This window comes from Pyrgilauda ruficollis, unplaced genomic scaffold (genome assembly GCF_017590135.1).
Source record: "Pyrgilauda ruficollis isolate IOZ18807 unplaced genomic scaffold, ASM1759013v1 scaffold60, whole genome shotgun sequence".
In the NCBI taxonomy this organism is placed as follows: Eukaryota; Metazoa; Chordata; class Aves; order Passeriformes; family Passeridae; genus Pyrgilauda; species Pyrgilauda ruficollis.
In genome coordinates, this window is record NW_024527711.1 from 5,150,237 (window position 1) to 5,178,037 (window position 27,801).

Sequence of the window (27,801 nt, forward strand, 5' to 3'; positions counted from 1 at the left end):
TTTCCGCACCTTGACAACAGAGCACACCTCTGTCCAAGCATCTCTCTGGAAATCCCAAAACCTGGCCCTTTCTCCCAAACTCCTCCCTACAAGAATTCCTCTCTTGAGCATCCTTCCTGCATCTCAGCCTTTTCAGTAATTCTCACCCCAGCTATCTCTCCTGCATACCTCACTCCAAGCCCTCTGCTACATTGCAACCCCAGAGCATCCCTCTGGGTATCCCTCCCAAGCACCCCTACTCTTACCCTGAGTATCCCTCCCTCGGACCATCCCAGTTCCTGAGAACACGAACTCTATCCCTGCATCCCAACCCCTGAAAACCTTCTGTATCCCAACTGCCAAGGATTCTTGCCTTTGAGCATCCCTCCTGCAACACTTTCCACCAGCACCCTTCCTGCACTGCTTCCCTTGAGCAGCCTACCTCATGCCTCACCCAGAGCATCCCTCATTCCATGCATCCCTCCTGCATCCCAATGCCCCAAGCATCCCTTTCCCTGACTACCTCTCCTGCATCTCTTCCCCTGAGCACCCTTCAGCTAGTCACTGAGTATTCCTCTTGAATCCCTCATCCCGAGCATTCATCACCCCAAGCACTCCTCCTGTGCCTCTTCTGCATCCCTCACCCTGAGTATCCCTCTAGGACTCCTTTTCTCAACTACTCCTTCTGCATCCTGAGCACCCCTCCTACACCTTTCATCCCTAGTATCCCTCCTGAATCCCTCACCTCAAGCACACCTCCCGTACCTCTCACCGGAGTATCCCTCCTGCATCCCTCACCTCGAGCGTTCCTCCTGCATCTCTCACGCCGAGCATCCCCCCTGCACCTCTTTCCCCGACTACTCCTCCTGCATGTCTTCCCCTGAGCATCCCTCCTACATCCCAAGCCCAGATCTCCGCTACTGCACCACTTCCCTAGCATTCTATCCCCCCCATCCCTGCGATCACTCCAAGCCCTGACCGCCCCGCTCCTGCCCCCCTTTCCCTTCCGCCCGCCCCGCGTTACCTCCGGCCGGGGCCGGGATGCGGCGTGGCCGGCTGCGAGCCGCAGTCCCGGGGCAGCGCTGGGCAGGGCCGAAGCGGGCGGCGAAACTACATCTCCCAGCGGGCCGGGCCGAGCCGTGCCGGGCCGTGCCGGGAGCGCCGCGCCCCCCGCTTCCTCCGCCTCTCTCCGCCTCTCGGCCAGCGGCGGAGCCCGGCGGCTGGAGGGGGCGCAGGTGGGTCCCCGGCGGGGCTGGGGGGGATCCGCCCGGCTGGGGGGCGTGAGGAGGGCCGGGGGCACCCCCAGCGGAATTCCCCGAGAGGTAGGAAACTGAGGCACGGGGAGGAAGCGGGGACCGGCGGCCGGTAGCCGCGCAGCTGGTCCGCTATGGGATGCAGGAAGGACGGGTGAGCCCCTTCTGAAGGGGAATTTGGGGTTATTTTTTTAGCATTTTAAGCTAATTCAGTAGTGTGAGCGCCTGGCTATGCAGGGAGGAGCCTTACCTACGATTGTCCGTAACAGAGTCGGGTTCAGCGCCACTCTGCAAACTTTGTACATTCCCCTGCCCCCTTCCAATGAAACATCTCCGAAATTTAAGTATTCACAGCAATCCAAGCCCTGTATGGCTACACCGGGGACATGAAGCCAGCTGGGTCCAGCTGAGTGATGGGTATGATATATGCCTTCCAGAGGGTCTGATTTTGGGCTATGCCTACCTTGTTAGTGGGATTTCTGAGTGAGTTTTGCTGTGGTGCGGCAGCATCCGTGCTGGGAATTAGCAGCCCTCTAATTGCAGGGATACTCAGGAAACAGTGGTGTCAGTGGGAGATGAGGTGGAAACTGGATTATTGAACCACCCCGTGTGTCCATCAAGCAGGTGGTGGCTACCACGTGTGCCGTGAAGTTGTTCAGGGACAAAATAAAGTGGTCCATGAAGAAAATAAAGTATATCAGGAAGATATTCTAGGCATGCCAAGTGATACCTAAATGGGTGCTGGGAGAGGACATTAAAAATCAGTGAAAACTTCTGCCAGAACTGGCATATTATATTGGACTGCACAAAGGGTTCCATCAGCTTGGAAGGAAAGGTGATGGTCCCACTGCCCTGAAACCCCAAGCAGGCGGTGGCAGTGCCTCCTGACCGTCTGCACTGCCCACCCAGCAGCCCCTGAGCCTACGAGTGTTGAAGGTCATCATGAGAGCGCTGAGCACTGCAGCACTTCGGCTTTTGTTCTCCAGACCTGGCTGCAGCCGCATCCCTGTGGTTCTGCACTGCCTCTCCCCCTCCATCTTGTCAGCCGTTCTCCTTCGGCAGCACTTAACCTTCTTCTCGTTCTCTTGCTCCCAGTTGTGCGCTGCTGCTTTTGTTCCTCTACTCTCAGGAGGAACCTGACCTTTGCTTTATACCGCTCCTTGCTTTTACTAGCTGGGCACCAGCTTTAGTTCCCTACCTCCGCCTCCCGTCCCCTTCTCTTTTTGCATAAATTCAGCATCTGCAGAGAGCCTAGGCAAAGCCTCCTGCATTCTGCTGCATCCCTAAGCAAGCAGCCCAGGAGATGCTCAAGGGCGTGGAGGCGCAGGTTTGAAAAGGAATGAACACACACCATCGTACCCACAGCAGACCAGGGCTGTTACGAAACTCCGTTCACGTTTTCCCATCCCTCCTGCGGCTCACTGGCAGAACAGCGTTTCTGTGCATAACAAAGCAGGGTCAGAAAATGAAATATAAATTAAACATAAATAACTGGCAGATAAGCAGCTGCGCTCCGAAGGTGGATAGTCAGTATGTCTGTCTCCCAGCACTGCAGCCGCCGGCAGATCGATAGCAATTCTGTTGCAAGAAGAGAAAGGAAGGGTGACCCGTCGTTTCCTGCCTCACGCCTGCTGGGAATTTGAGTCCCCTCCCAGAGCTGTCGCCACGTCCCCCGTGCCAGCCTCGGGGTGAGCGGCCTTTCCCCAAACGCCTGCTGGAAATTTCCAGAGGCACCACAGTAGTCCTGAAACAAAAAGCTGCTGTGCCGCCCCGCAGGCGCTTCATTTTGGGATCTATTGCTCCTGGCAGGCACGCCATGCTCTGCTTCACGGACTGAATTTAATTAAGCCTCTTACGTGCTGCTCAGTTGGAGGGGTTCATATTAAGTAAGTGTCCAAAATCAGGTGGGTCCGTTCTGCAGTGATGGGAGAACATGGGATTTCCTCTCTAAGGTTGCCATAAATAAGCAGATAGGGTGCAGAGACTGTATTGTGAATGTTTAACCTTCGATTGTAAAGGATGAGCTTAGCTAAGTAAATGTGCATCAGGGATATATGGAGGGAGGGGGCGAGTCTATCCTTGCAAAGGATTTTGTCCAAAATTCTTCATAAAACTCAGCCCTCATTGGTGCCTACTGTCTGCTGAAAGCTGGGTAAGTGGTTAGTTGAGGTGTGGTTTGTTGGGGTTTTTAAAACCCTTAAATACTATTTTCTTTGTTGTTTCTGCCCTTCCCCTTTATTTAGTTTATTACTATTATTTCTATCTTGTCTTTCAAGAGGTGACTTCTAGGCTTCAAAGTGCCTTGTTTGCAGCCCCCATAACACAGAAAGGCACGAGCTTGTAGGGTTTGGATTTCATCCACGAGGTTGTCCCCTTGAGAAGGGACAGAAGTTTCTGCAGGTACAGTTGCAGCAAGTGCCATGGGCTTGGCTGTGTCTAGGGCTGGAGTTCTCAACTTTATGAGGGTTGGTTTGTTTGTTTGTTTGTTTGCTTTCTCGGGGCTCAGGTGTTTTGTAGAAACTGGAATTTTTACCTCAAACCAAAACATGTATTTCAGTAAAACACAGTGGAGCAAAGTGCTACATGCCAGGTGTGGGTAAAACCCAAAGCAGAACAAGCTTCACGCAGGAAGGAGCATCTTTGCATCTCTGATTAGGTGTTCACAGTTAATATGCTCTAATGGAGCAGACTGGGGCCCCATCCTGCAACAACTCTCTTTTGCTGAATACCGTTTAAAGTCTCCAGCAGCCAAACAGGTGCCCAGCTATTTCTTTTTTCATGCTTCCTTCTGAGGTGAAATCAATCCTGCCCCTCCCAAGGCAAAATCACTTCCTATAAAGCACTACCTGATCTGTCTCTTGTAACATTTGTCTACTTGATGTGGCTTTCACCAGCTCTCTTGGGCAATACTCAAAAAGCCAGAGAGGTTTTTAGTCTGGCTGCTCTTCCTGATGCTTAGCAGAAATGGTCCCTGGCTTGCTTTAATTCTGTTGCCATTTAGGCATCATTCATTGCATCAGACTAAATAATTAATTTCTTCTCTTTTTTCATTTTTCCTTTCTTTTTCCTGTGTGTATATTTTGTGGTTCATTGTCAGTCCTCAACTACTTTTTACAGCAACTGCACATATTTCACTGTCTTAAATACAGACTTTCCAAGTTTTGGTTGTGGAGGGATATTTCACAGGTGAGCTATTGAAGGCTACATGATAAATTTAACCAGCCGTATTAGACATAAGGTTAGGAGGCACTGGTACAGGCTACACAGAGACTCTGTGGCTGCCCCATCCCTGGAAGTGTTCAAGGCCAGGCTGGATAGGACTTTGAGCAGCCACGTCTACTGAAAGGTGTCCCTGCCCATGGGGCGTGGGTTGGAACAAGATAATCTTTAGGGCCTCTTCCAAGCCAAGCTGTTCTATAATTGTGTGATTCCATGAAGTTAAAACCATTAAAACCAGTGACTTTGTAAATGGCCATGTAATGCTACATCTTGCAGCAAAAAACTCTATTTCTGTAACAGCATATGTTATCTTGTATTTCAGGAGATGCTACAATTCTAATGCTTTTAATACCACATGTAAGAGCTTCAGAGGCCCTAAGCAGCATGTAGGATGGACTTTAGAAACCTTAACAACTCAACATGATCCTCTTCAACCAAATTACAGATTGCTCTTGCTTTGCTGTTCTGTGTTTAATTAATCTCATTAATTAAATCTCCCGAATGACACTAGGATCAGCCGGTTATCCACATCTTGGGCATTGCCTCTGAAATCCAGCAGGATTATTCATTTTCCTTCCCTGACATTTTTAAAGTGAAATGTGTGTTGGCAATCAATTCCTTTTCCCAATTAAAATCCTGTTTAAAATTGTCTATATATAAATATATGTATGTATGTATATATAGGGAGAGCTATGGCTATCTTTTGACAATCATATAAACATATGTATAACTTTAGCCTTTCTATTAAACTGCATTCTTTTTGCTAAAAGAATAGATTACAGCTGTATGTATTTTTCAGTGGTTAAGAATATAGTAATATTTGTGCCATTTTACTTACATTGGCAAATCATGGCTGATGGGTTTTTTTTTTTTTTTTGATGATTACTGTACACTTGTGGGTTTTTGCCAAGTTGGGTGAAACAGGCAGTTAAATTATATATATAGAATTTTATTTATTAGCTAATTAAAGCGCTGTTAAATGTTATGAATACAGGAGAGGGGAAATAAGCTTATCCAAAGCTGTTCTACATTAAAAATGATTATGAAACAAAGTGGTATGATGATAACGGTTCTAAATATGTGAAGGCATTGATCAGTGAAAACAGTTCACTTTTGTCATTTTGCATACTTGCATACCTTCCTGCTGTGTCAACCCCCATCATTCTCCCAACTTCAAACCAGTTCTTTGCTGAACTAAACTCATGGGTTAGAGGCTTATTACAGAAATGTTCTCTATGCAGCTGTTGAGGATGCTCCTAGGAGTCAAACCCAAGTTAAAATTTACAAGCTGTGGTCAGTTGAAGTGCTTAGATGCTGAGACAGCAGCTTCGGTTCAGGAGTTTGACTTTTTCATAAAGCTGACCATGCGCTGCTGGTTTCTCTCAATTTACATCCCGTGGTATGATCATGACTTTAAATCAAATCTAGACTTTTCCCTCTTCCATGATATTAAAAGAGGTATTTAAATACAGGTTGCTCTTAGAAGCACGAAATAAATCTTGTGTTCTTCAGCCAAATTTGCATCTTCAGCTGTCAAATGAGATCTCTAGCTGACCTAATTAGAGTGATTTTTAAATGCTACTTGGGGAGGAACTACACAAAATACTGTACTGTAATTTTCTGCTTCCAGGAACTGTAACCCAATTTGTACTTCTCCTTGGTATCAGCAGGTTATAGAATCATACAATCACAGAATGGTTTGGGTTAGAAGGGACCTTAAAGATCATTTAGTTCCAACCCACCCCCACCTATGGGCAGGGACACCTTCCACTAGACCAGTAGCCTCCCATATCCAAGATCAGATGCTCTTGGTACCTCCTCTTTGTGGAAATCTCGCCAAGAAGTGATTTTCATACTGCATTCTTGGACAACCTTTATATTGCATTAGCAAAGCACCAGGCTTGAAAAACCATGCTGGGTGCTGCAAATGGTGGTTGAATGATTAAAGAGAGAAAACTTACACTCATTTTATTTAATTTTTACAGGTTTATGAAAAACAGTTTTTCATAAACAAGTGTTTAGGGCAAAAAGCAGCAAAGACTGACTTTCCCCAGCTACTCCTAAATATGTTCGTTGGTCAAGGCATTAAGTCCAGGTTGATTACAAATCCAGTAGACATTCATGCTCATTTGTGCTCATGGTTTTGGCTCCTGAGGTTCCCAGACTATCTGATTCATCTTCACTCTATGAGGATATAAACCTCTAAGAAATGGGATGAATTAGGCAAAAAAAAGACAATTAGGAATGACAGCTGAGGAATAGTTATCCTCCAGCCTTATCCATGGGCAAGATGTATGCCTCGTTAAATGTTTAAAATTTAATCTAGTGCAGGGGTAATGGGCAGGTTCAAAATCAGAGCAGGCTGGTGTCCTGAGAGAGGGAAATCCAGTCTGTATGGGTCTTTACAATGCAGAATAGCCATAAGCAGAATGGGCTGTCCAGAGCACTTGTCTGAGCAATGCCCAAAGGTGGGAGAGAAGCAGAGCCCACACACTGAGAGGCTCCCAGTCTCCGTGCTACTCTTCCAGCTCCAGAGCTAAGGCTTAGATTTCTGATGCTGTTGCCACCAGCATAGATACGGTCTTCAGCTTCAGAGAGCTCATGTTACTGCCATATTTTGTTGGCAACATCCCTTTTGGACTGCTGATAAGAAAACAGTTACAGGAGTTAATGTTATCTGTTCAGGTTGGACCAAGTTGCCTGACTCTCATTCAGGCTATCAGTGAGGTGTTGGATCAGAGTAAACCTAGGATGGATGATGAGTTTGAAATGAAGATCTGTGTCTTTGGGCTGCATGGTGGTCTTTGGGTTGTGAGTCTTGACCACGAGCTCTGCCAAGTGAAGCCTTGTCACAGGCACATCAAGGGAAACATCTTGTGTTTGACTAAGTCTTGCAGACAGCTTGAGGAAAAACTCTCATGGTATAAATAAGCAGGTGTGGGCTCAAAAATCTGAAAGCTTCACCTATGAAGGAAGAACAGGTTGTTTAGTCTACAGCAGCTTGAAGGGCAGCAGAGGTGGGAGGCAATGAACACAACTTTTGGAGCCGCTATCAGTCCTGCTTCTACAGGCTGTAGGGAGGTATGGGGAAGCTTCTGTTTGATGAAATGTGAAAAAAAGTAAAATCCATTTTAGGCTGTTTTTGTGAATGCCTGATTGTTCTTGTAGCAATGCTTTTGCAGACATATTTCAAGCCCTTAGGGGAAAAATCCATGGCAGCCACTCGTGCTACAGAATTAGATCAGTTGAAGCCTCCACATGATCAGGTTTAAACAGCTCTTGACTCTAAATTGGGTTGAAGTCTTCAAGAGTGGGAAGTATGCTGAGACTGCAGTGCCAAGGGGAGTTGAACACTGGAACAGATAGGGTTTTTTTCTGGAGTATATTTGGCTGAGGTTAGTCACAAGGATGGTCTGTGGTCATCAATGCATGTGTTGTTGTGTTGGCCTACACATGCATCCTTATTTGCCAGTTTTGCTGGATGCATGGGACTGAGGGATACACAGGGAAAGCACTCTACATTTAGAGATCTGCATCTTTCCATTATTGTCCGGTGGAATATAGGCTGTGTGCCAAGAGCTAAAGAACAAAGTGGAATGTTAGTCTTAAACAAGTTAAAGACAGGCTCTCCTTTGACCTGTTAATTATCTTCCCTAGGTTGGGCCAATTTTTCTTAGCAAAATGTGCTGCTGTCTAGAGATGTATTTGTTTTAGAATGCCATTAGCACTATAATCTGTGTTTTAGCAGCCATGAAAGAATTGATATTCCAGCACAGATGACCTTCTCCTTATCTGCATTTTGCTGTGACTCCAGAGCTGATAATAGTGGGTAGTGTCTATGATTATTCCATTACTAGTTAGGAAAATGCCTGCACTTAAGTTCAATTTTAAGGGAGCTGTTTGGCAGCTTTCTGTTGAATGACTGTAGTTACTACAGCAAGAGCTGCCTCCTGCCTCTGTAAGCAAATACTGGTGGGTTTCCTGCTGAACTGTTGATTTATTTAGATTCAGCAAACAAGAAAAAACAGGTTTGCAGGTCCTCAGGTAGCAGGAATAATGGCCTACCTGCACAAGACAGCTGAGCTGAACTGCAATGGAGACAGCTGCACAGCTCCTTTCTTTTCCCTTGCCCCAGCCCTGGCACTGGTCCAGTTCCAGCATACAGCAAAGCATGCTGTATAGAAAATGTTGTGTTTTCTCCCTAAAGTGACTCACTGTGGGATCAGATGAGTGTCAGAGGTGGCATAAAGGAGGAAGATAGTATGGTGGAGGCCAAGGGAAGATCATGCATGTCCCTTCCTACAGCTTAACTGCACCTTAATATCCCATCCTTAGTTCATGTCAGCTGATGGCAGAGGGTCAGCATGGAAACAGTGTCAACTGATATATGGCCCCAAATAATTAAAAAATGTTTCCTAGGGTAAAGCACAATGGAAGAAGAAAGTCTAGTGTTTTGGTTTTTTTTTTTTTAATGAAAGAAACCACAGACTGTCATGTGCTTATGGCAGCAACTGCTGCCTGGCTCCCTGCTATGTTGACTGCACTCAGACATACATCAGGGAATTCTGCTGAACTGCTTTGTTACTCTAATCATAGCCTCAAACACTATGGAAGATGTCGGGTTGTGTCAAGTTCTTGTCCTGTCCTTCTTAGCCCCCTCTAAATTCTCTGTTTTTGAGGGAAATGAGATTGTACAAGCCCAGAATGCTACTTCGAAGTCAGCCCTCATAGTAGGTATTGGTGGGATAGATTCACTTTTAGCATAATTGTAAAGGTTTGGAAGACTCATGATTTCTGGCACTAAACTGAATTAAACAAAGTCCTGTTCAAATCTGTTAGGAGAAAAAATATCCTTATGCTTGTTCTCAGATACAACCTCAAAAAATAATTCCTCACTTCTAATTTCTATGGTGAATTCTTGCCATGTGGTTACCCTTATATATTTAGTACTATATTTTTATCTCTGTAGTTTAACCTTTCAAAAAGATTAATGCAACTAAATGTGTGGTGTTGGATTTTTTTTAATTTTTTTTTTTTAGAATTAATCCCAGCACCGTGACTTTTCCATCATGTCAGAACCTATCACGCTCAATGTTGGAGGAAAACTCTATACCACCTCTCTGTCCACTCTGACTAGCTTTCCAGACTCCATGCTGGGGGCCATGTTTAGTGGGAAGATCCCAACCAAGAAGGACAGCCAAGGCAACTGCTTTATTGACAGAGATGGCAAAATCTTCCGCTATATCCTGAACTTTTTACGAACTTCTCACTTGGATCTTCCTGAAGATTTTCAGGAAATGGGCTTACTGCGGCGGGAAGTAGATTTTTATCAAATTCAGCCCCTGATTGAGGCCTTGCAGGAGAAGGAGGTAGAGCTTTCTAAAGCAGAGAAAAACGCCATGCTCAACATCACTCTCGATCAGAAGACCCAGACTGTTCACTTCACTGTCCGAGAAGCACCCCAGATTTACAGCCTGTCTTCCTCCAACATGGAAGTGTTCAGTGCTCATATCTTCTCCACGTCATGCCTGTTCCTGAAGCTTCTTGGTTCCAAACTGTACTACTGTTTCAATGGAAACCTTTCCTCAATATCCAGTTACCTGCAGGACCCCAACCACTTGACCTTAGACTGGGTTGCAAGTGTGGAAGGCCTTCCCGAAGAGGAGTACACCAGGCAGAACTTGAAGAGACTCTGGGTCGTTCCAGATAATAAGCAAATCAATAGTTTCCAGGTGTTTGTGGAAGAAGTGCTGAAAATAGCCATGAGTGATGGTTTCTGCATAGATTCTGCTCATCCACATACTTCAGATTTCATGAATAATAAGATTATTCGCCTAATTCGGTACAAGTAGGAATGGCTGTTGTGGTGGTAGCATGGAGATAACACAGGTTAAGTGTTTCCCTTTAAAACACACTTACAGCCTAATTCAGAATCATGTTTATCTGGATTAAGAGTCACTAACAAGGAGATGATTTTCCTTTAATGTACTTACCAATATGACCTTCCAGAATATGTCCATATTCCAGACAGAAGCAATATTGTCTAGCGCCTGAATGAAGGACTGGCTCTGTCTCTGCCTCTGCCTCTGACCTGCTGTACAATTCTGGGGAAAATCACTTAACTTCTGTCATCTTTACATTTTCCAGTTGGAAAATGGGTGATCCTTAACCCGCATTGCCAGGGGATGCGAGAGTTCAGTAACCGTGGTTTGGAATGGATGCAGTGGAAGTTACCGTGGAGCTGCAGTGCAGCAGACAGCCCTAGCAGCACATTTGCCATGCCTTGCTGTGCCACCTGTGCAGAGCATTCAAGAAGCTTTGGATCTGCAGAGGAGAAGCCTTCCCACATGCACTAAAGACAGCTGTAAAGGGTGGTACAAGTTGCACATGAGTAAGGGATCGCATCTCTTTGGGTTCAACAAAGGATTTCTGTGAAGCTGGCTTGGGTTTTTTTCTGAACCCTGTGAGGGAGCCCATGCTTTATTGTGCTTTCAGGGAAGCCATGTTGGAATAATGTGACTGGCAAGGAAGCCATAGAAGAGAGAATGGTGTTATTACAAACCAAGAAGATTAAATCTTTACTTTTACATTCCAAAAGCATCCAAGACAAGTAGTCCTTTTCTTTCTCTTACAATGTTAATATTTGTCTGGAGGATGCTGCTGAAACTTTCTAAGGTGAAGACAGATTTTGGGGCAGAGGACCCCAAATGTCCTCTAAACATTTGAGCCTCTTTTGGGCATATCTCCCTTCAGCAGTACCTGGAATGCATGGGATGCTCTCTGGGTAGGATGGATTTAATTTGAAAAGACAACATTCTCACCAGGTTACACCTAATATTTTTCATCACAAAAATAGAGGGTCGTTTTTCCTATCCTGGTTCATTAAGCCTTTTTTTGTCTAATATCTATGTGAAGTGGTCAGGTCACTAAAAGAATTATACCTGCTTGCTTGGCTTCAGTTTCAGCTTGCCAGAGGGAAAGCAGTGGGAAACCAGAGGTCAAACTCTTCCCTAGACACCTGGTCTGTGCTGTAATGAAGATCATAACTCACTAGCTGCATGTTGTCTCTAAACATCATTTGTGCCACATTCAAGATGGTTCTTTCTCGGCTAATTATGTTGAAAAGTACCTTAACTGTTATTTCCCTAACCAGATTGCTATGAGTGCATGAGAGGCCCTCTGGAACATTTTCAGGTATCTTTAATGAGATAGAAGGGAAAATGCAATAACTAAGTTTTGCATTTAGAGTTTTAGTGCTTCCAAAGGTTTCTAGCACAGGGCTGCAAAGCTCAATAATGCGCATGTTCTTGTTTCCCAAAGTAACTACTCTGTTGTTACATTAAGCTGACCTGTGAACAAGCATAAAGAAGCTTTTTTTTCTTGTAAAAAAACAGCGTGATCAATATATTTTTACTGTCCTAAACTGTGACTGCATGAACAACACAAATCAGCATGCTTATGGGTAAAATGCACATTCTGCAGTTGTAACAAACCATTGCCCTTTGTCTGACTTGGTGCTAAACCAGCATGATATATGTGGGACCATGTTGTCAGAAAGCACTGATTGGCTTGAAGCCCTCAGAACCACCAAACATGGCAAATTTTGTGTATTTTGAGGATTGTAAACAGGATTTTGTGACTGAATTCCAGTTTGAGTCACCATGTTCTTCTATATTTAGTTGCATTAGGAAGTACTCTTTTTTTTTTTTTCCCCATCCCAGTTCTGAATTACAAAGCACAAGCTGGCCAGTCAGCTGGACATTGACAGGGATGATCTCTGCTGGTAATATGATTATGATCTGTAAAATGAACCCTCTTTCATCAAATCTGTGACTTGAAACAGATATGCCACTGCTGAATTTATGATAACAGAGATTTTGGGGACTGTTGACTGTATTTCTTTTTAACCCACACCCTTGAGAGTAAATTTTAAATTATCTCTAACCAGAGCTCTTGTATGTCATGACTAAAATAATACCAATAGGAATTTGTTTCCTGTCACCTTGAGTTTATCCAAAGGTAAGAGCAGTGGGCTTAGATCTCATTTGGAAGGGTGGAGGTGGGAAGGTCTGACCTACAGCCTTTAGAGCTCTGGATCAGTACTGCTCCATTCTGTTTCAGCAAAATAAAATATTCCGTGGGAGAGATGTATCATTACTGTATTTTTCTTGGTGAAAGGCAAGTAAGAGGAGTCCGTAAAATGAGAGAACTGGACTCAGATCTTTACCTGGCGTGCTTTAGCCCATCAGTCTGTTATGCAGAAGATGAACAAATTGAATACACATTTATTTGTGCTCATGCAACTAAGACAGTAAAAGGTACAGCTGGCCCCAGATCTCTGTCATTTATTAACAGACATTGAGATGCAAAACATCTCTTTTTATATACACAGATAGATGCAAAATTTCCAACCAGTACAAAGACATGAGTGAAGCCATGCTTTGGAAGGAACAGAAAAACCTGAGGTATCTGAAACTTGCTAAGCAAAATCAAGATCCTTAAGTATGAGGTACTATTTATACTGGAAATGGGTGGTAAGTGAATCACTTGTGATTGCAGTCAAACATATGTTCTACAAATGCAGCTGCTATTTCAAACTCCACACTAAGCTCAATTTATAGCTGCTCCCGAATTCTGCGGTCTGTGAGTTACGATATAATGACTGTTTATAGGAACATTCTCTCTCCAGAGCATTTGTTTGCATTTTATCTGAATAGCTGGTTTTTGTTTGCCTTCTTTTTCTGAGCCCTGGAGGTGTAACTTGCTTTTGTTTACCAGTCAACAGCACTGATAATGATTCTTCTCAAGAGTTTTCCTGAATTAAAGAGAAGCAAACATGCACAAAGCCATGCTAAGTATAGCACAACCCCATCAATAGTCATGAAAAGCACTTGGCATTTATTAGCAGTAATATCTAAAAATTATTTCACTGCTGAATGGAATATTCACTCTCAGAACAAACATTTTCTTTCCTGGAAAGGATCTAGTGACATTTTCTTCCCTTAAAGTTGTGTGACTGTTTTCTTCTACATTTTGGTGCATAATTCCTGCTTCTGCCATATGCCTGTCTCTCTCAATACCTTAGTGTGCAAAATGAGGCCAAGCCCTGCAATTTTTTTTTATTGGCCTCATTTTTTTTTTCGTAAATGACCACTGAATAGAGTGTTCAATAGTGTTAGAGGAGAATACCAAAGTTAGGGCAGATGATAAACAAGATTTTAGCTGTAGTCTAATGGCATTCTCAGATCTGGACATGTGCACAGCACAGTGGTATTTCTTACATGGCAAAAAGACTATTATGAAACATCTTAATGGACTCCAGAAAGAATCACTCATGGATTTCTTTATGTGTTTTTAGGCTTGGTATCTCTTAAATATCTAACCATGTCCAGTTACAATTATGAGACTGAAACTGTATATAAATAATAAGAGATACTTAATTTATACAGCTGTTAAAGGCTGGGAGGAGTTGATGGGAGGAGTGTTTGTTTCTGCAGGCAGTGTTAAAGAAATAAGTAGTTATAAAAATGTTAGATCTGAAAGAATTCACATAACAAGAAATCCAGGATTTAGAAGGGGGAAAATAAAAATATCTTTATGTGTTCAGGAAAAAACAAAAAAAAAAACAGCCCAGCAAGATAACAATGGAGACAAAGATTTTACTACAAGAGTCTGTGATTAAAATGATTCACTGGTCCTTCCCAGTTTTAATCTCCTATTATGCACTTTAAATATGGGTCTTGCCAAGACTTATGCTAGTAGCTTGTCGGGAGCAGGCAGCTTTGCTTCCATTTGCATGTGCTTCGAGTCACCAAGCATTTGCACTGCTGTACTTAGAACTTTATAACTGGGTTGTTGAGTATAAATTGCTGCTCGAGAGCACTGGCAGCAAATATCTGCAGTCAATCAGATTTATTCCCAAGAATAAAAGGCGAGGTGGAAAGGCTGGTGGAGTCTGTGTACGAGGTTGGTGGAAGTGATAAATACTGCCTTCAGCCATAGACTGTGGAAAATCAGTCTAGGAACTTCTGATACTTCACAGATTAATGAAGTTATGAAGAAGACTCCTCTGGGCAGTTTTATTTTCACCTTATCCTGTAGAATTTGGTGCCTGTGCTCAGACTTTCAGTGTATTTTGAAACATTTTAACTTCCATTCTGCATCTACATGCTGATGGACACAAACCTGCGGGGTACAAGAAGTGCTAATGTGGGGCCCTCCCAGTAACACTCTCATATGTGAGTTAGTAGAGGCAGTCACAGATAGTCTGTGCAAGAAGGGCTGGTTGTGTATACATATCCAGATAAAGCTCACAGGTTCACTTGGGAATAACACAAGGAATGTTTTCCCTTGGAATTCAGAAAAAAAAGGACCTATAGGGGAGGGCTGTATCTAATAATTTCTTTTCTCCTCATCCTCTGGGCATTCCCCTGAGTATTTTCACGCTCCAACTCCTAATTGTGGATTTTCCCATTGATCAGCATTTGGACCCCAATTCACTAAAAGCCATGCTTTTGAATCAGAAGTGTTTGAAAAGTGTGAAAAGATGGTCTTTATTGCTTACCACCTTCACAGAGGGCCTGCAGGGCTATCACATTTAAAAATCTGTTTGCATTCCTCTTGTAACTCCTTCTGTGAACTATAACTAATATGTATTTTAGAAAGCAGTAAATAAAATGTGAATGAAGCAGGAGGTGCTCTGCCTGACATATTTCTTGAGAAAAAAGCATGAGTGATGCTTGCTGCACTTGTAGCTTTCCCTTTCTCTAGCCACTGTCTCCTTGTAATGCTTACCTCGACCTCTCAGTGGCTGGGAACTGCAAGAAGGTCCCCAGGAATTAGTGCAGTTGTAGAAAACTTGGGTGAACAAGCCTTTGTAAATAATAATTTAAAATGCATTAGCTCATTTATGTTTCAAACATTTATAAACAGAGGATTTGTTTTTCCAGTGAGGCCCCTACTTAAACCCTGATGCATTACTGCTGTTAGACTTGTCGCTAGTTCCTGAGCAAATAATACCTTGCTGCTGTACAGGAAAATAAAAACTGAACAGGTAAACTGTATGAATCCATGTAGCTCGTACAAGATACTATGCTTTGATAGATGGAGGTTTGCTAAGGAAGCTAAAAAGGCACCAGCCTTGTATGCATCCACCCTGCAGGCTGGCAGGAAGGTATTAAAAAAAAAATTAAGCCTGTTCCTCTGAAAGAGCATTTTGTACCTGGAAGCTGACTTGGACACCAGCAACACAGGTTGGAGATGGCACCTCCCTGCAGCAGAGCTGAGCTGGAGTACTTCAAAGCAGCTTCTGCCCGGGGGAGGCTGGGCGGCCTCACAGCGCCCACCAACCTCGCTCACCCACACTCCCTCCCAGGCCTGCTTCCTCCTCCTTCGGGCTCAACCCGAGCTTCCCCAACAGCCCCAGGTGCTGGATTTCTGAAAGTGAATAGTAATAGCCTGGTAGAGCAGCAGGTCAGCTCAAGCTGGGTGTCTGCACAGAGGGACGCTCAGCAAAGAAGTCCTGAGCCGCCATACCCTCAGTCCATGCACTCATTCTTCCTGCGCCTCTTGATCCAGTGCCGATTTTGGTCTCAGGCGTTCTCTTATTGCGTTCTTTGTGTTCGTGCGGGCTAATCATTAACCGTTTCCTGTGCCAGTGCCTCATCACTTTCACAGCAAAGAATTTCTGATACCCTAAATTTCTGATATGCTAAATTTCCTCCCTTCCAACTCGCGCCCGTTCCAGCCCCTCACGGAGCCCCGCCCTCCCCGCGCACGCGCAGCCCCGCTCCCGACGCGGCGGGCGCGCGCGCTTCAAACCCGCGCGGCGGGCGGCGGCGCATGCGCAGGTCGGGGGGCGCGCCATGGCGGCGGGCGGCCGCGGCTGGTTCCGCGTGCTGGCGCTCGGCGTGTCCTTCCTCAAGTGCCTCCTCATCCCCGCCTAGTAAGGAGCTTCCCTGTGCACCGCACGGGGACGGGACGGGGACGGGACGGGGGCGGGTGGCGCAGGGCTGCCGCGAACCCCCGAGGGCGGCCGGGCGCGGGCAGCGTGGCGCCGCGGTCCTGAGGAGACCCTGAAGGTCCCTGTGACTGCCGGGTTCGTGAGGGAAGCGAGGCGGCGCTGCCTCCGCCGCGTGGCACAGCTTTCCTTTCCTCTTTGGAAGCCCTTCTGGCCCGTTCCGGATGGCTGCTCTTCGGGAAGGCTGAAAGTGTGCTGAAACATTAATGTTTTGTAATTTTAAGTTTTTATACTGAGAAAAACCCCTAACAAATTGCCATTAAGTTTCAGTTAGAACTTGGAATTTCGCATTAATTGTCCGAAAAAGCCAAGCTATAAATAGTTCTTGCCCTATAAGCACCTGTGTTAGTGACTTTACATGGTCAGTCATGGGACAAGGAGAAGTGGTTTCAAAATAAATAAAATGGGAGATTTAGATGAGACGTCAGGAGAAAAATCTTTACTGTGAGGTTGGTGAGACACTGGCACAGGCTGCCCAGAGAATCTCTGCCTACCCCGTCCCTGGAAGTGTTCTAGGCCAGGCTGGATGGGGCTTTGAGAAACCTGGTCTAGTGGAAGGTGTCCCTGCCCATGGCAGGGGAGCTGGAAGGAGATGGTTTTTAGGGTCTCTCCCAGCCCAGCCCATTCTATGATACATCTTTTACACAAAGTTCTTAAGCAGCATCGTTTTTACTGTTTCAGTTACTTGATCACAGTAGCATCCTAGAACTGGTAAATAGAGGTTTCCTTATCTGCATGTGGTGATGTGCTCTGATTTTGTTCCCTTCTTAGTGCATGCATGTGTGTGACAACATTCACCTTCTGTAGTTACTCCACAGATTTTGAAGTCCACAGGAACTGGCTTGCCATCACCCACAGCTTGCCCCTCTCTCAGTGGTACTATGAGGTAAGCACAGGTTTGGGGTGTTTTTAGTTGTGTATGAATTACAAGCACACTGGGTAGGACAGACCTTGTGAATGCTGGAAGGGATGGTTGCTGACTGTCACATAGTGGGACAAAAAGATGCCAGTCACAATATGCTGGCCTTGTGTAGCATTTAGCTAAAAAATGAAAGTTAGCTGGGGAAGCTGCAAGTACTTATGAAGGCAAAGTGGGAAAAGCAATTAAGGCACTTGGGTTATTGGAAAAGCTGTGTAGCACCAGAGCAAGTTGCATTGTACTCTTAAATTGCTGGTGTCTGTGCTCTTCTCATTGCTGATGCACAGTTACCAGAATAAAGAGTGAGTCATGCTAATGCATATATACATCTTTCCATTATGAAATCAATCACTATTCAAGTTTTCAGCCTTTGCTGGTGTGCTAGTAGCATGCATTGATTTTTATCTAGACAAATCACCTTTGGGTTTGTCATAGACTCAGCCTACCTAATTGGGTTTTAATCTGTCCCCTGGTATCTGCTGGAGTACAGGATAGATAGATAGATAGATACTGTAGTGCCCCGTACTCCACATAAGCATCTAAAAGTAAATGATTTGTGCAGGTCAGAACTTTGTAGGACTGATCCAATGACTGTTTGACAAGCAAATTTTTATAATGCCAGCATTAACCCCATGCCAGAACATAGGATGCCTTTCATCAATACAGCATAAGCATTTGGGAACATGCTCACTGAAAAATATACCCCATCCCAACCTGCTCTGTTCATGCCTCTTCCTCTCCTATTTCCACAGCCAAGGAGTTAATTCTTGGTCCTTATAGGAAGAGATCATGTAATGCCATTTGATCTTGATGTGGTTGTGAGAGTTAAGACTTGTTAACTGATGAGTGAACATAATTTTGAGGCTGGAGCAAGGCTGATTGTGTTGGTGATCACTCCAATATAGACAAATATTGGCTCTGAGCTATTTTACTGAGATTTTGTAATAATGGCCCTATTACTGTAAATAGATTTATAGATAACAAACAGTTATATACTGGTTAAGTGCAGGTGCACAAGATGCTGTCTAATCTTTTCCTGCTAATCAGGAAATGTCACATCTCTACCAGTACTGCAGGAGAACAGCTTAAAGCACCACAGAGTTATTTCTGGAGTGGTTTGAGTTAAATAGAGGGTACTGAGAGAAAATGCATTAGCTGGTTTGCTGCAGTGAGCTGTACTTGAAGGACTGCAAACAGCATTGTTTGTTACCAACTGTTTAATCTTATTTTGTCTTTAGGCGACCTCGGAATGGACCCTCGATTATCCACCATTTTTTGCTTGGTTTGAATACGTACTCTCTCACATTGCCAAGTACTTTGACCCCCAGATGTTGGTTGTTGAAAACTTGAATTACACCAGTCGTGCAACCATCTTCTTCCAAAGGCTTTCTGTCATCTTTACAGATACCCTCTTCATATACGCAGTTCATGAGTAAGTCTTAATGTTCTGATTTTAGGGACAGTGGGTTGTCCTTCATGTGTGGGCTTGTTCTGTAGACACAACAAGTAACTATTTGTGCAAATAAGCTTGCAAAGGAAGGGAAATGCCAGAGTTGCTTGAACCTGTTCAAGGAGAATCTTGGAATACACTGCTAAACACAAGATAACGTGTTCTTCTTGGAGATACAGTTGTACTACATGTGATGGATTTGCAGGCACTTGGACACCAGCTGCTGTTTCATGTGTTATACTTAGGTTTGCTTCTGTCACTGGACTCATTTTGTAGGAGTTGCAGAACAGCTGGTGTGCTCAGAACAAGTTTTTTCCTTTTGCTTTTCTTATTACTCTGTTCTTCTAGAAGCATAACGGCAATCTGTCACAAAATGGCAGTATCATCAAATATGCAAAGTTGCTCCAGTGTTTTTGATGATAAACTGGTTGTTCCAAGTCTGATGTAATTAGGAGGGGATGCTTTCAGTGTGGCCTGACTTTATGAAGAATTACTTACCTTATCCCTAAAGAGTAGAGTGTGGGGGGTGTTCTGAGAAATACATTGCTCACCTTAATGATTTGGCTATAAGATCTTCCATCATTTTATTCTTTTTCTGCTCAAAACCTGGGTAGGAAATTCTCTGATTTGAGCCATGCCTAAGCTCCTTTATTTACTTTCTTTATGCTAGCTAGCTTTGCGTTACAATTTTATTGTTTTGACTCACAGATGTGTGAATGTGAGGCTGAAGGCTCAGGGTCATTTTGCCAAAAGAGATGGTATATGCCCTTTGCCTGGAAAAATTCAAGGCCAGGTTGGGTGGGGATTTGAGCAACCCAGTCTAGTGGAAAGTGTTCTGCTCATGGCAGGGATATTGCACTAACAGTATTTCAACACAGATGATCTGTAACTTTTTTATGTGATTTAAGACTGCTTTCAGAAGTCATATGAACCATATTGCTTCACACTGAGAGTAATAAGTTGTTTTTAACCAACAGAAATAACTCATAATATGGCAGGGGGCAGCGGTAGCCAGGGAGGGGTCCATGTCCAGCTGAGGACCTTAAATACAACTCCCTGTGTTGTGTCCAAAAGCAGCAATACACTGCTCGTGATGGCAAGCAGGCTGTGACAACTTTACACTTACTGAATGGGAGACTCGAACCTGAGGCTGTTATGTAATGTAAGCTTTAGCATGTGGAACACACCACAGATATTGAAATTGAAAATCCTTTTTTTGCTAAACTTTGTTCATGATACTGTCTGCCTTTGATAAATTTAGCAAGAATTTTATTGTTGCCTTGCATCTTGGTAAAGTGGCAAACTTCAGAGTAAGTGCAGCTGTTAACTCTTATAACCAACAATGTTTTTGCTTGTATGTTTGAACTAAAGCTTCTGTTTCATCTGCTCTTGTTTAGGTGCTGCAGATGTATAAATGGAAAACGAGCTGCAAAGGATATCCTGGAAAAACCAACATTTATTCTTGCCGTTCTGCTCTTGTGGAATTTTGGGTTGTTAATTGTGGATCGTATCCTTTCAAACCGTTGTGGGTTGTTCGTGGTTTGTTTGGTTTTTTAACAACCTCTTACAGTGCGTGGCATAATCCTATATTATTATTGCTGTCATAGCAAGTAACACTGCTGGATTTGTTTCTGAGATTAGTTAAATAACTTTGTTTTCATTAGAATTACTATTTGACAAATGGAAGTTAGTCAGTCCTTGGTCTGATTTGCCAGAAGTGGAGGAGGACCAACCAGTCTGGCAGCAATGTGCCTGTTCTGCCGGCTGTTCCTCCTCTGCACACCTACTGGAGTATTAGCAGAGTGGCTCTGTGTTCTGGGTGTGGTTCCAAGTTTGTCCTGTGGCAAGGAAAATCTTCAAAGTGTTTAAAGATTCAGAGTGTATTCAATTGGTTTAACTTTATATGGGAATTAGGAAGACTTTCTAAAGAAGAATAATGGAATTGTAGAGTGGTTTGGTTTGGACAGGACCTTAAAGATCATTTAGTTCCAACCCCCTGCCTTAGGCAGCGACATCTTCCATTAGACCTGGTTGCTCAAAGCCTCATTCAGCCTGACCTTGAACGCTTCCAGGAATGGGGCATCCACAACTTCTCTGGGCAACCTGTGTCAATCCCTCATCACTCTCACAATAAAGAATTTCTTCCTAATATCCAATCTAAATCTCTGTTCTTTTAGTTTAAAACCATTCCCCCTTGCCCTATCATTCCATGCCCTTGTCAAAAGTCCCTGTCCAGCTCTCTAAGAGCACCTTCTAAAGGAGCTACATGTTCTCCCCAGCATGTTCCCTTTTTCAGACTGAAATAACCCCAACTATCTCAGCCTGTCTCCATAGCAGAGGTGCTTCAGCTCTCTGATCATCTCACTGGCTTTCTCTGAATGCCCTCCAACAGGTCCATATCCTATATAAAAGTAACTCTGGAAATTGCAGTTCCTGAAAATCAGTCTTAGCACAGTGTGCATTTAAAGGAAAGACTTAATTTTCTCTGTCATAGTTCTTGTGTATATTGCATACTTGGAAGTGGTAGAAAAGTGAGGGCTGTTGTCACCATGTGTGGCAGAAACTAATAACTTTAATTTTAAAGTGGACATTTAACTTCTTTAGTTTTATATTGCAAAATCTGCACAATATATTTGTAGATTGTGTTTCATTTCATCAAGGTGATATGCCAGCATTAGTGTAATTTGTGTCTGACAGTACTTAGAGGTAAAGTTAAATAATGACTTGTGTCTATGCGCTGTGAAGTTAAGGCTGCTTTCTTGATTTAAATTCTATTTTCATTTGAATTTATTCCTCAAAACTTTGAGTCTCCTCCAGAACACATAGTAGTAAAGAAAACTTGCTTTATTCCTTGACTCAAGTTCAGATATTCACTTCCAGTACAATGGCTTCCTCTTTGGGCTGATGCTTCTTTCTGTTGCTCGGCTGTGTCAGGTAAACCCAAGTGACTCTTGTCTGTTTGTTGCCATGTGTCTTTTGGGTGCATTAATTCAATTCATGGGGCTGCTCATGTTGTGGGCAATGCTAGTGGCTTCATGTTGAGCCGTGTGAAGCTGGATGTCTAATTATTTATTGAGTTTGTGGTGAAGAGGAAAAACTTGAAATTCACCATAATTGCTTGCTGATGCTGCAGCATTGCAGTTCCCCGTAAGAAAGCTATATTCAGTGTTACCCCTGAGCAATGTAGCATCATTTCTTGGCCTTTATGTCTTCTTCCAAATCACCAGTCCTTAGAAAGCATACTTCTGACGCTCTGAGGAGGTGATTGGGTGAGAGGATAGTTCCTTGTCCATACCTGTTACGCATAACACTACTGAATTCGTAATTTGAAGTAAATACTCCTTTTGATACTTATAACAAATGTCCCATCACCTTAGGATTAAAACAGAGGATCATTAAAAGTGACTACAAAGAGAAAAGCTTAGGTTTTGTTTTGTTTTCTTTCAGAAAAGGTATTTGGAAGGTGCTCTTCTTTTTGCTGTTCTTCTGCATTTCAAACACATCTACGTGTATGTGGCCCCAGCATATGGTGTTTATTTGTTACGATCCTACTGTTTTACTGCAAATAATGCAGGTAAGATGGGGTCTTCCTCACTGGCTTTCAGGGGGAGTTGTGTTATTCACTGGAACTAGGGGAGCACTCAAGACCTGCAGATAGAATTGGAACAAAATGGCTCAAACAAAAATTCTTCTTGAGAGCAGAATTGTTAGGATCTTGAAGGATCTTTGAAATAAATCTGTTTTGTAGAATTCCTGTTCCTTTAAGAGCTCTTTGTTAAGAAAAATCAACATGAACAAGCTGCAGGTATCACTTGGAAGCCATAAGAATTATTCTGGGTATGGAACAATTAGACAGTATTAGAAACTATTTCAAATACTTTCTTTGAGTGTCTCCCCACTTTTTAGCACTGAAACATGCCTCATACTCCTCATGTGAACAGGGAAAGTAAGTTTGGAAAATACTGAAAGCTTGTATAATGCAGGAGCTGCAATGTGGGCAAAAGAAATGCCAGCTGTTGAAGGAAGAAACGGAATATATTGACATAAAAGAGCTGTGTGCCCCTTTTGGATAGGTGCTAGCAATTCCTTGTCAGTGAGGAATGCTTTGTCTCCTTTCCCACTTCCCACAGCAGCTGTTTCCTTAATCTTTGTTTCTTGTAGATGGATCCCTGAAGTGGAGAAGTTTCAGCTTTCTTCATGTAACTCTTCTGGCACTGATTGTCTGTCTTGTTTCTGCTCTTTCACTGGGACCCTTCCTGGTATTGGTAATAACCCCTTTTTCACATATTATTCCCCTGAACAGTTAGAAAATTTTGTTAGAAAAATTGTGTTGTGTAAACCATGTCTCATCTAAAGCGGCCGTTTCTTTGGTCTTGTTTTCTGTAGGGTCAGCTGCCTCAAGTCATTTCACGGCTCTTCCCTTTCAAGCGAGGTCTCTGCCATGCCTATTGGGCCCCCAACTTCTGGGCTTTGTATAATGCCATGGATAAAGCACTGACAATTCTTGGTCAGTATGTTAATCTTGCTTTTTGGTGCCTGTTTGCAGATAGAGCTCTCTGGATTTTATTCTTCCCCATTTGAAATGTAGGCAGTAAATTATGTTTTCAGATTGCCATAAATCATATGGTTGTCCACATAATCTGGTGCATCATCAATAGGTCAGAGATCAATCAGTTCCCTCTGCCATCCTTCAAAAAAAGAAAAAACTTGGCCATGTACTTAGTTCAGGTCCTTCATTTTCTTTATTAGCGTTTATCAGTTTGTGCTTTTTTGTTTTGTTTTTAGGGTTGAAGTGCAATTTGCTTGATGGTACAAAAATCCCTAAAGCCTCCATGACAGGAGGGCTGGTTCAAGAGTTTCAGCACACTGTCCTCCCTTCAGTGACTCCACTGGCAACATTAATCTTTACTTTCATAGCTATATTGGTAAGAACAACTAATATTTTTTCAATTTTTTTGTGTTTTGTCTCTAGTAGGTTTTAATTGATAGTATGCACTTCATATGAATTTTAATTCTGGGACAACAGATACATTGTTACCAATATGTAGTGACTGATAAAATGTGTTTGGTGGCTTAGATTGGCAGACAATTTTTGCATGCAGTACAAATAGCGGGGAGTTGACTGTGGTCTTCCAGTCTGCTTTTCCCTCCTGATAGTTCAACAAAAATCCTTCAGTCTCTACTCCTACATCCAAATGGATTGATTTCCTCCAGTGCAATATAGCACTTGTGCCACACAAGCACAACCTGGATGCAGTGGTGTTTAGTAATATTGACAATCTCTTTGGACAATGGCTTGTCTTCAGGATTGCCAGACTTTTCATTGAAGTCCTGTTTTTGCCTGTTGTTTCTAGCCCTCTGTCTTCTGTCTTTGGTTTAAACCTCAAGGGCCCCGAGGCTTTCTACAGTGCCTTGTTCTTTGTGCGTTGAGCTCCTTCATGTTTGGCTGGCACGTGCATGAGAAAGCAATACTCCTTGCTATTCTGCCTTTAAGGTAAGCCAATTTGGTACAGAGTAGTTGGCCAAACAGAACCTGCAGCCACTTGTTGAGGAATCCTCAAAGGAAATGACTTTGTTTTCAGTGTATTTCAGAAGAGGAACTCTTTTATAGAATGCCTTAAGCTGTAACAGTGTAGTGCACTTAAAGTAAATTAATTTCGGGTACAGTTCAAACCTTGATAGGTGCTGTGGTTCATATTTTAAAATGCTGGGTAGATTGCTCAGGAGCCAGCTGAGGAAAGAGATCTTCTGCACTGTGCTTGACCAGAACAATACACAGTTTCTACCAAAAGAGCTTCATGCCTGCCTAGGGTAGAACTGAAGCTGTAGTTCATAAACTACCTAACCAGTATTGCTACAAACTTTTTCATCACTAAATATTTTCCTTCCTCAGATACTTAGTGATGTTTAAGCTCTTGTTTTCTGCTGGGCCTTGCTGATAGTTTTGTTCAGTGGGTGTGTGGTTTTCTGAGGGAGGGTTTCCTGGCTGATTTTTCCCCTGTGTTTTTATCTGTGAGGCCATATGGTTTGGAAGCAGGAGACTTCATCACAGGTGCAGTGTTAGCAGGGATGGGGGTACTATGAAACCGTTTCACTTGTTCTTGAGTCTTCAGTCAATTGTATTGTGTTCTGCTGAAATTTGGTTTCTTTGCTAAAACACAAAAACATAACGATTTATTGCCATTTTTAGCTTATTGTCTATTCAGAGAGCCAAGGATGCTGGCATCTACTTGATTCTGGCAACAACAGGGCATTTCTCACTTTTTCCATTGTTGTTCACAGCACCAGGTAAAATGTTCTTCTATTAGTTAATTTTTATACAGTTTGCAACATAGAGCTCAATAGTCTTGATTTGGTTGTCATTTTGGCTTTAGTCACTTCCCAGTTGTTTGTGTTTTCTTTAGAAAAGGAAAACCTTATTAGTAGTGCTATCTCAAATAGTAATTATAATTGATGTGTTCAGTATGTTTATAGATAATTGAAGTAAGTGTATTGCAAATGCTTGGCATTTGCTTTAGTAAATGTTTATGCTTATTTTTATGCATTCTAAGCAGTAAAACATGTAGGTCTGGAGAAAATAAAGCCAGATAATGCAAATGTGACTAGTAAGATTTAAAGATACTACCGTGTATATATATATATATGGCAAACGTTTTTTATAATTAATTTTAAAAGTACATAATGTTCTTTGTTTTCCAGAACTTCCAATTAAAATACTGCTTATGCTGCTGTTTACTGTTTATAGCTTCTCTTCATTGAAATCTCTGTTCAGGTAATTAAAGAAATTTGATCTCAGTGCCAGGAACAACAACATTTCTTCTGGAGCTGGGAACAGCCATTGTCATAAGGGACAAGCAGCACAGAAAACTGATGCTGAAGAGTCAAATTAAGGGGTTACTAGTCAAAAGATGCTACTGCCTCTGTTCTCAGAAGGCAGTGCTTAAATTAGGATTATTGCAGCATGTCCTGGTTATTGTGATAGCTGCTCAGTTAGTCCCAGGAGGCTGTGGATTCCCACCTGCCTCATGCTTTGTTAAAGTGTGGAGCTGTGATGCTGTAACCTCTGAGGATTTAATTCTGTGTTCTAGCATTTATGACAGTGATTTGTCTGCAGATGGTTTATCTTATTGTACTGTGGGTTTTTGCAGTATTGGTTAGTATTTTAATGTGTGGAAGGGACAGGTTGTAAATAACATTCATTTGCAAGCTGTAATTTGTCAACAAAACTACAAGTATTTGGTTGGCAGAACACAGAATTGCCAAAGTAGTTTCACAGCCTGTGGATCTCTTACCACTTGGACAAAGATAGTGCTTATCCTTACAACCCCTGCAGTTCCCACTTCCCTCTTTCCCAAACTTTTGAGGGCAAACCCAAGCTGTAATGAAGTACTGTAAACACGTATTCAGTACCTCAGGCACCTGATTTTGTAGGTGATTTTCTTTATTTAAGAATTTGGTCATTCTGTCTCAAGAGCGCTAGCTAAAAAACTCCATAGGAGCTTAGTTTTTGTTACAAGAGGGAGCTTTTGCAAGTTTCTTGTTTTTAACTTGCCAAAATATGAAATTAAACTTTAAACTACCTGCAGTAAACTCCTGCCATCTGTCCTTTGCAAGAGAGATAGCTCACAGAAAAGTCCATCCTACAGAAAGCTTGGAGAAAGAGGTTAAAAAATCTGACATTTCCAGTCTTTTGTTGTAGAACAACTTCGGTGGAACGAGTCTTTGTATGAAGGGCTGTTCAGTTGTTCACTGAAACAGAGTGAAGTGAAGCAGAGCAATTGATGAGATTCTCCTTAGGCTTCCAAGGCATCCTGGAACTTGATAAGGACATTAAGCTGTACTCTTGGTTATCACACTGGTTTTTTTCCTTCTCAAACTCTTTAACTTGTTATTTAAACCATTATGGTGATCTAATGGGAGATTCGCTTTGACTGGGGTAGCTGAAAAACATAATAGTTATTTTTAGTTAACATGTATTTTAACACTGCCTCTTTTTTAATTTCTCTGACAGGAGAGAGAAAGCTCTACTAAACTGGCTTGAAACAATCTACCTCATCCAACTAGTGCCCTTGGAGATCTTCTGTGAAATCATATTTCCCCTGACCGCCTGGAAACAGCACTTCCCTTTTGTCCCCCTGTTGCTGACCTCTGTGTACTGTGCTCTGGGAATCACATACGCTTGGCTGAAACTCTACGTCTCTGTCTTGACTGAGAGAATTCCTGTCAGACAAAAGGCTGAGTAAAGCCACAGTGCTGGGACCAGTCCCAGGATACCCCTTGGAGGGGATTCCTGGCACAGTGAGGGGTTGTCACAAGGCCATCCAAGATGGGACACAGTGTACGTGTGCCATCGCCACACGAGAGCTCTTCCAGCACTCCTGTACTGCCCAACGAGGATACCACTGATTGGAAGCACTGTCACAGTGACAGGGAGGGCTGTGGGTAAACTGTGAAACTTAACAAGGTCCAGACTGCTGTCCTGAGGAAAACCTGTCTGATTTTCCCATTATGGTTTGTATTTGGACAGGAGTTGGTGTGGCAAATTACAAGGGATGATTGCTGTGTAGGAGAGCATTGTAACTGTGTTCTATGGAATTTGTAAATTAAAAACTTGGTATTTTTTGTTTGAGCATTTCTTGCATTATTTCTGCTCCTGTCTAAACCCTGCTTTTGAGGGACACCCACACAACTAAGGATGTAGTGTGTAGCTGGAAACTTGTCCTGAGGTGCTTTGTCAAACTCTTGCACACTCAGATATCAAATTTCAGTCTGTCCATGTCCTGTTGATCTCCTTCTTTCATAGATACCTTGCAAATAGGTTTTCATATTCTTCTAGTGGCTCTTTTCTTGTACACCAGATGACCAAATTGAGGCATGCTACTCAAATGAAGAAGTATTCTAAGGCTATTAAATGTACCAGATAATATGGCTGCCTTAGCTGTATTTGTAATTCCTTTAAAAT

The 27,801-nt window shown here is 43.0% G+C and overlaps 2 protein-coding genes across 5 annotated transcripts; both read left to right on the top strand.

The window, feature by feature from the left end:
• Positions 1-1,169: 1,169 nt before the first annotated feature.
• Positions 1,170-15,141, top strand: KCTD21 (potassium channel tetramerization domain containing 21). 4 transcript variants are annotated; one of them, XM_041483693.1, is made up of 2 exons: positions 1,170-1,214; positions 9,491-15,141. In XM_041483693.1, exon 2 carries the CDS (start codon positions 9,521-9,523, stop codon positions 10,301-10,303), a length of 783 nt encoding a protein of 260 aa, XP_041339627.1. In that variant the 5' UTR covers positions 1,170-1,214; positions 9,491-9,520; the 3' UTR covers positions 10,304-15,141. The 4 variants fall into 4 exon arrangements, with proteins under 4 accessions (XP_041339627.1, XP_041339626.1, XP_041339628.1 ...); XM_041483692.1 differs by lacking the exon at positions 1,170-1,214 and adding an exon at positions 2,936-3,118; XM_041483694.1 differs by lacking the exon at positions 1,170-1,214 and adding an exon at positions 3,509-3,632.
• A 1,147-nt stretch (positions 15,142-16,288) lies between these two features.
• ALG8 (ALG8 alpha-1,3-glucosyltransferase) lies at positions 16,289-27,468 on the top strand. Its single transcript, XM_041483684.1, has 13 exons — positions 16,289-16,395; positions 17,278-17,356; positions 18,628-18,821; positions 20,237-20,346; positions 21,706-21,773; positions 22,287-22,413; positions 23,001-23,104; positions 23,226-23,346; positions 23,625-23,764; positions 24,194-24,333; positions 25,030-25,127; positions 25,539-25,611; positions 26,851-27,468. The coding sequence occupies exons 1-13, from the start codon at positions 16,316-16,318 to the stop codon at positions 27,080-27,082; spliced, it is 1,566 nt and encodes a 521-aa protein (XP_041339618.1). The 5' UTR covers positions 16,289-16,315; the 3' UTR covers positions 27,083-27,468.
• The last annotated feature ends 333 nt before the right edge of the window (positions 27,469-27,801 follow it).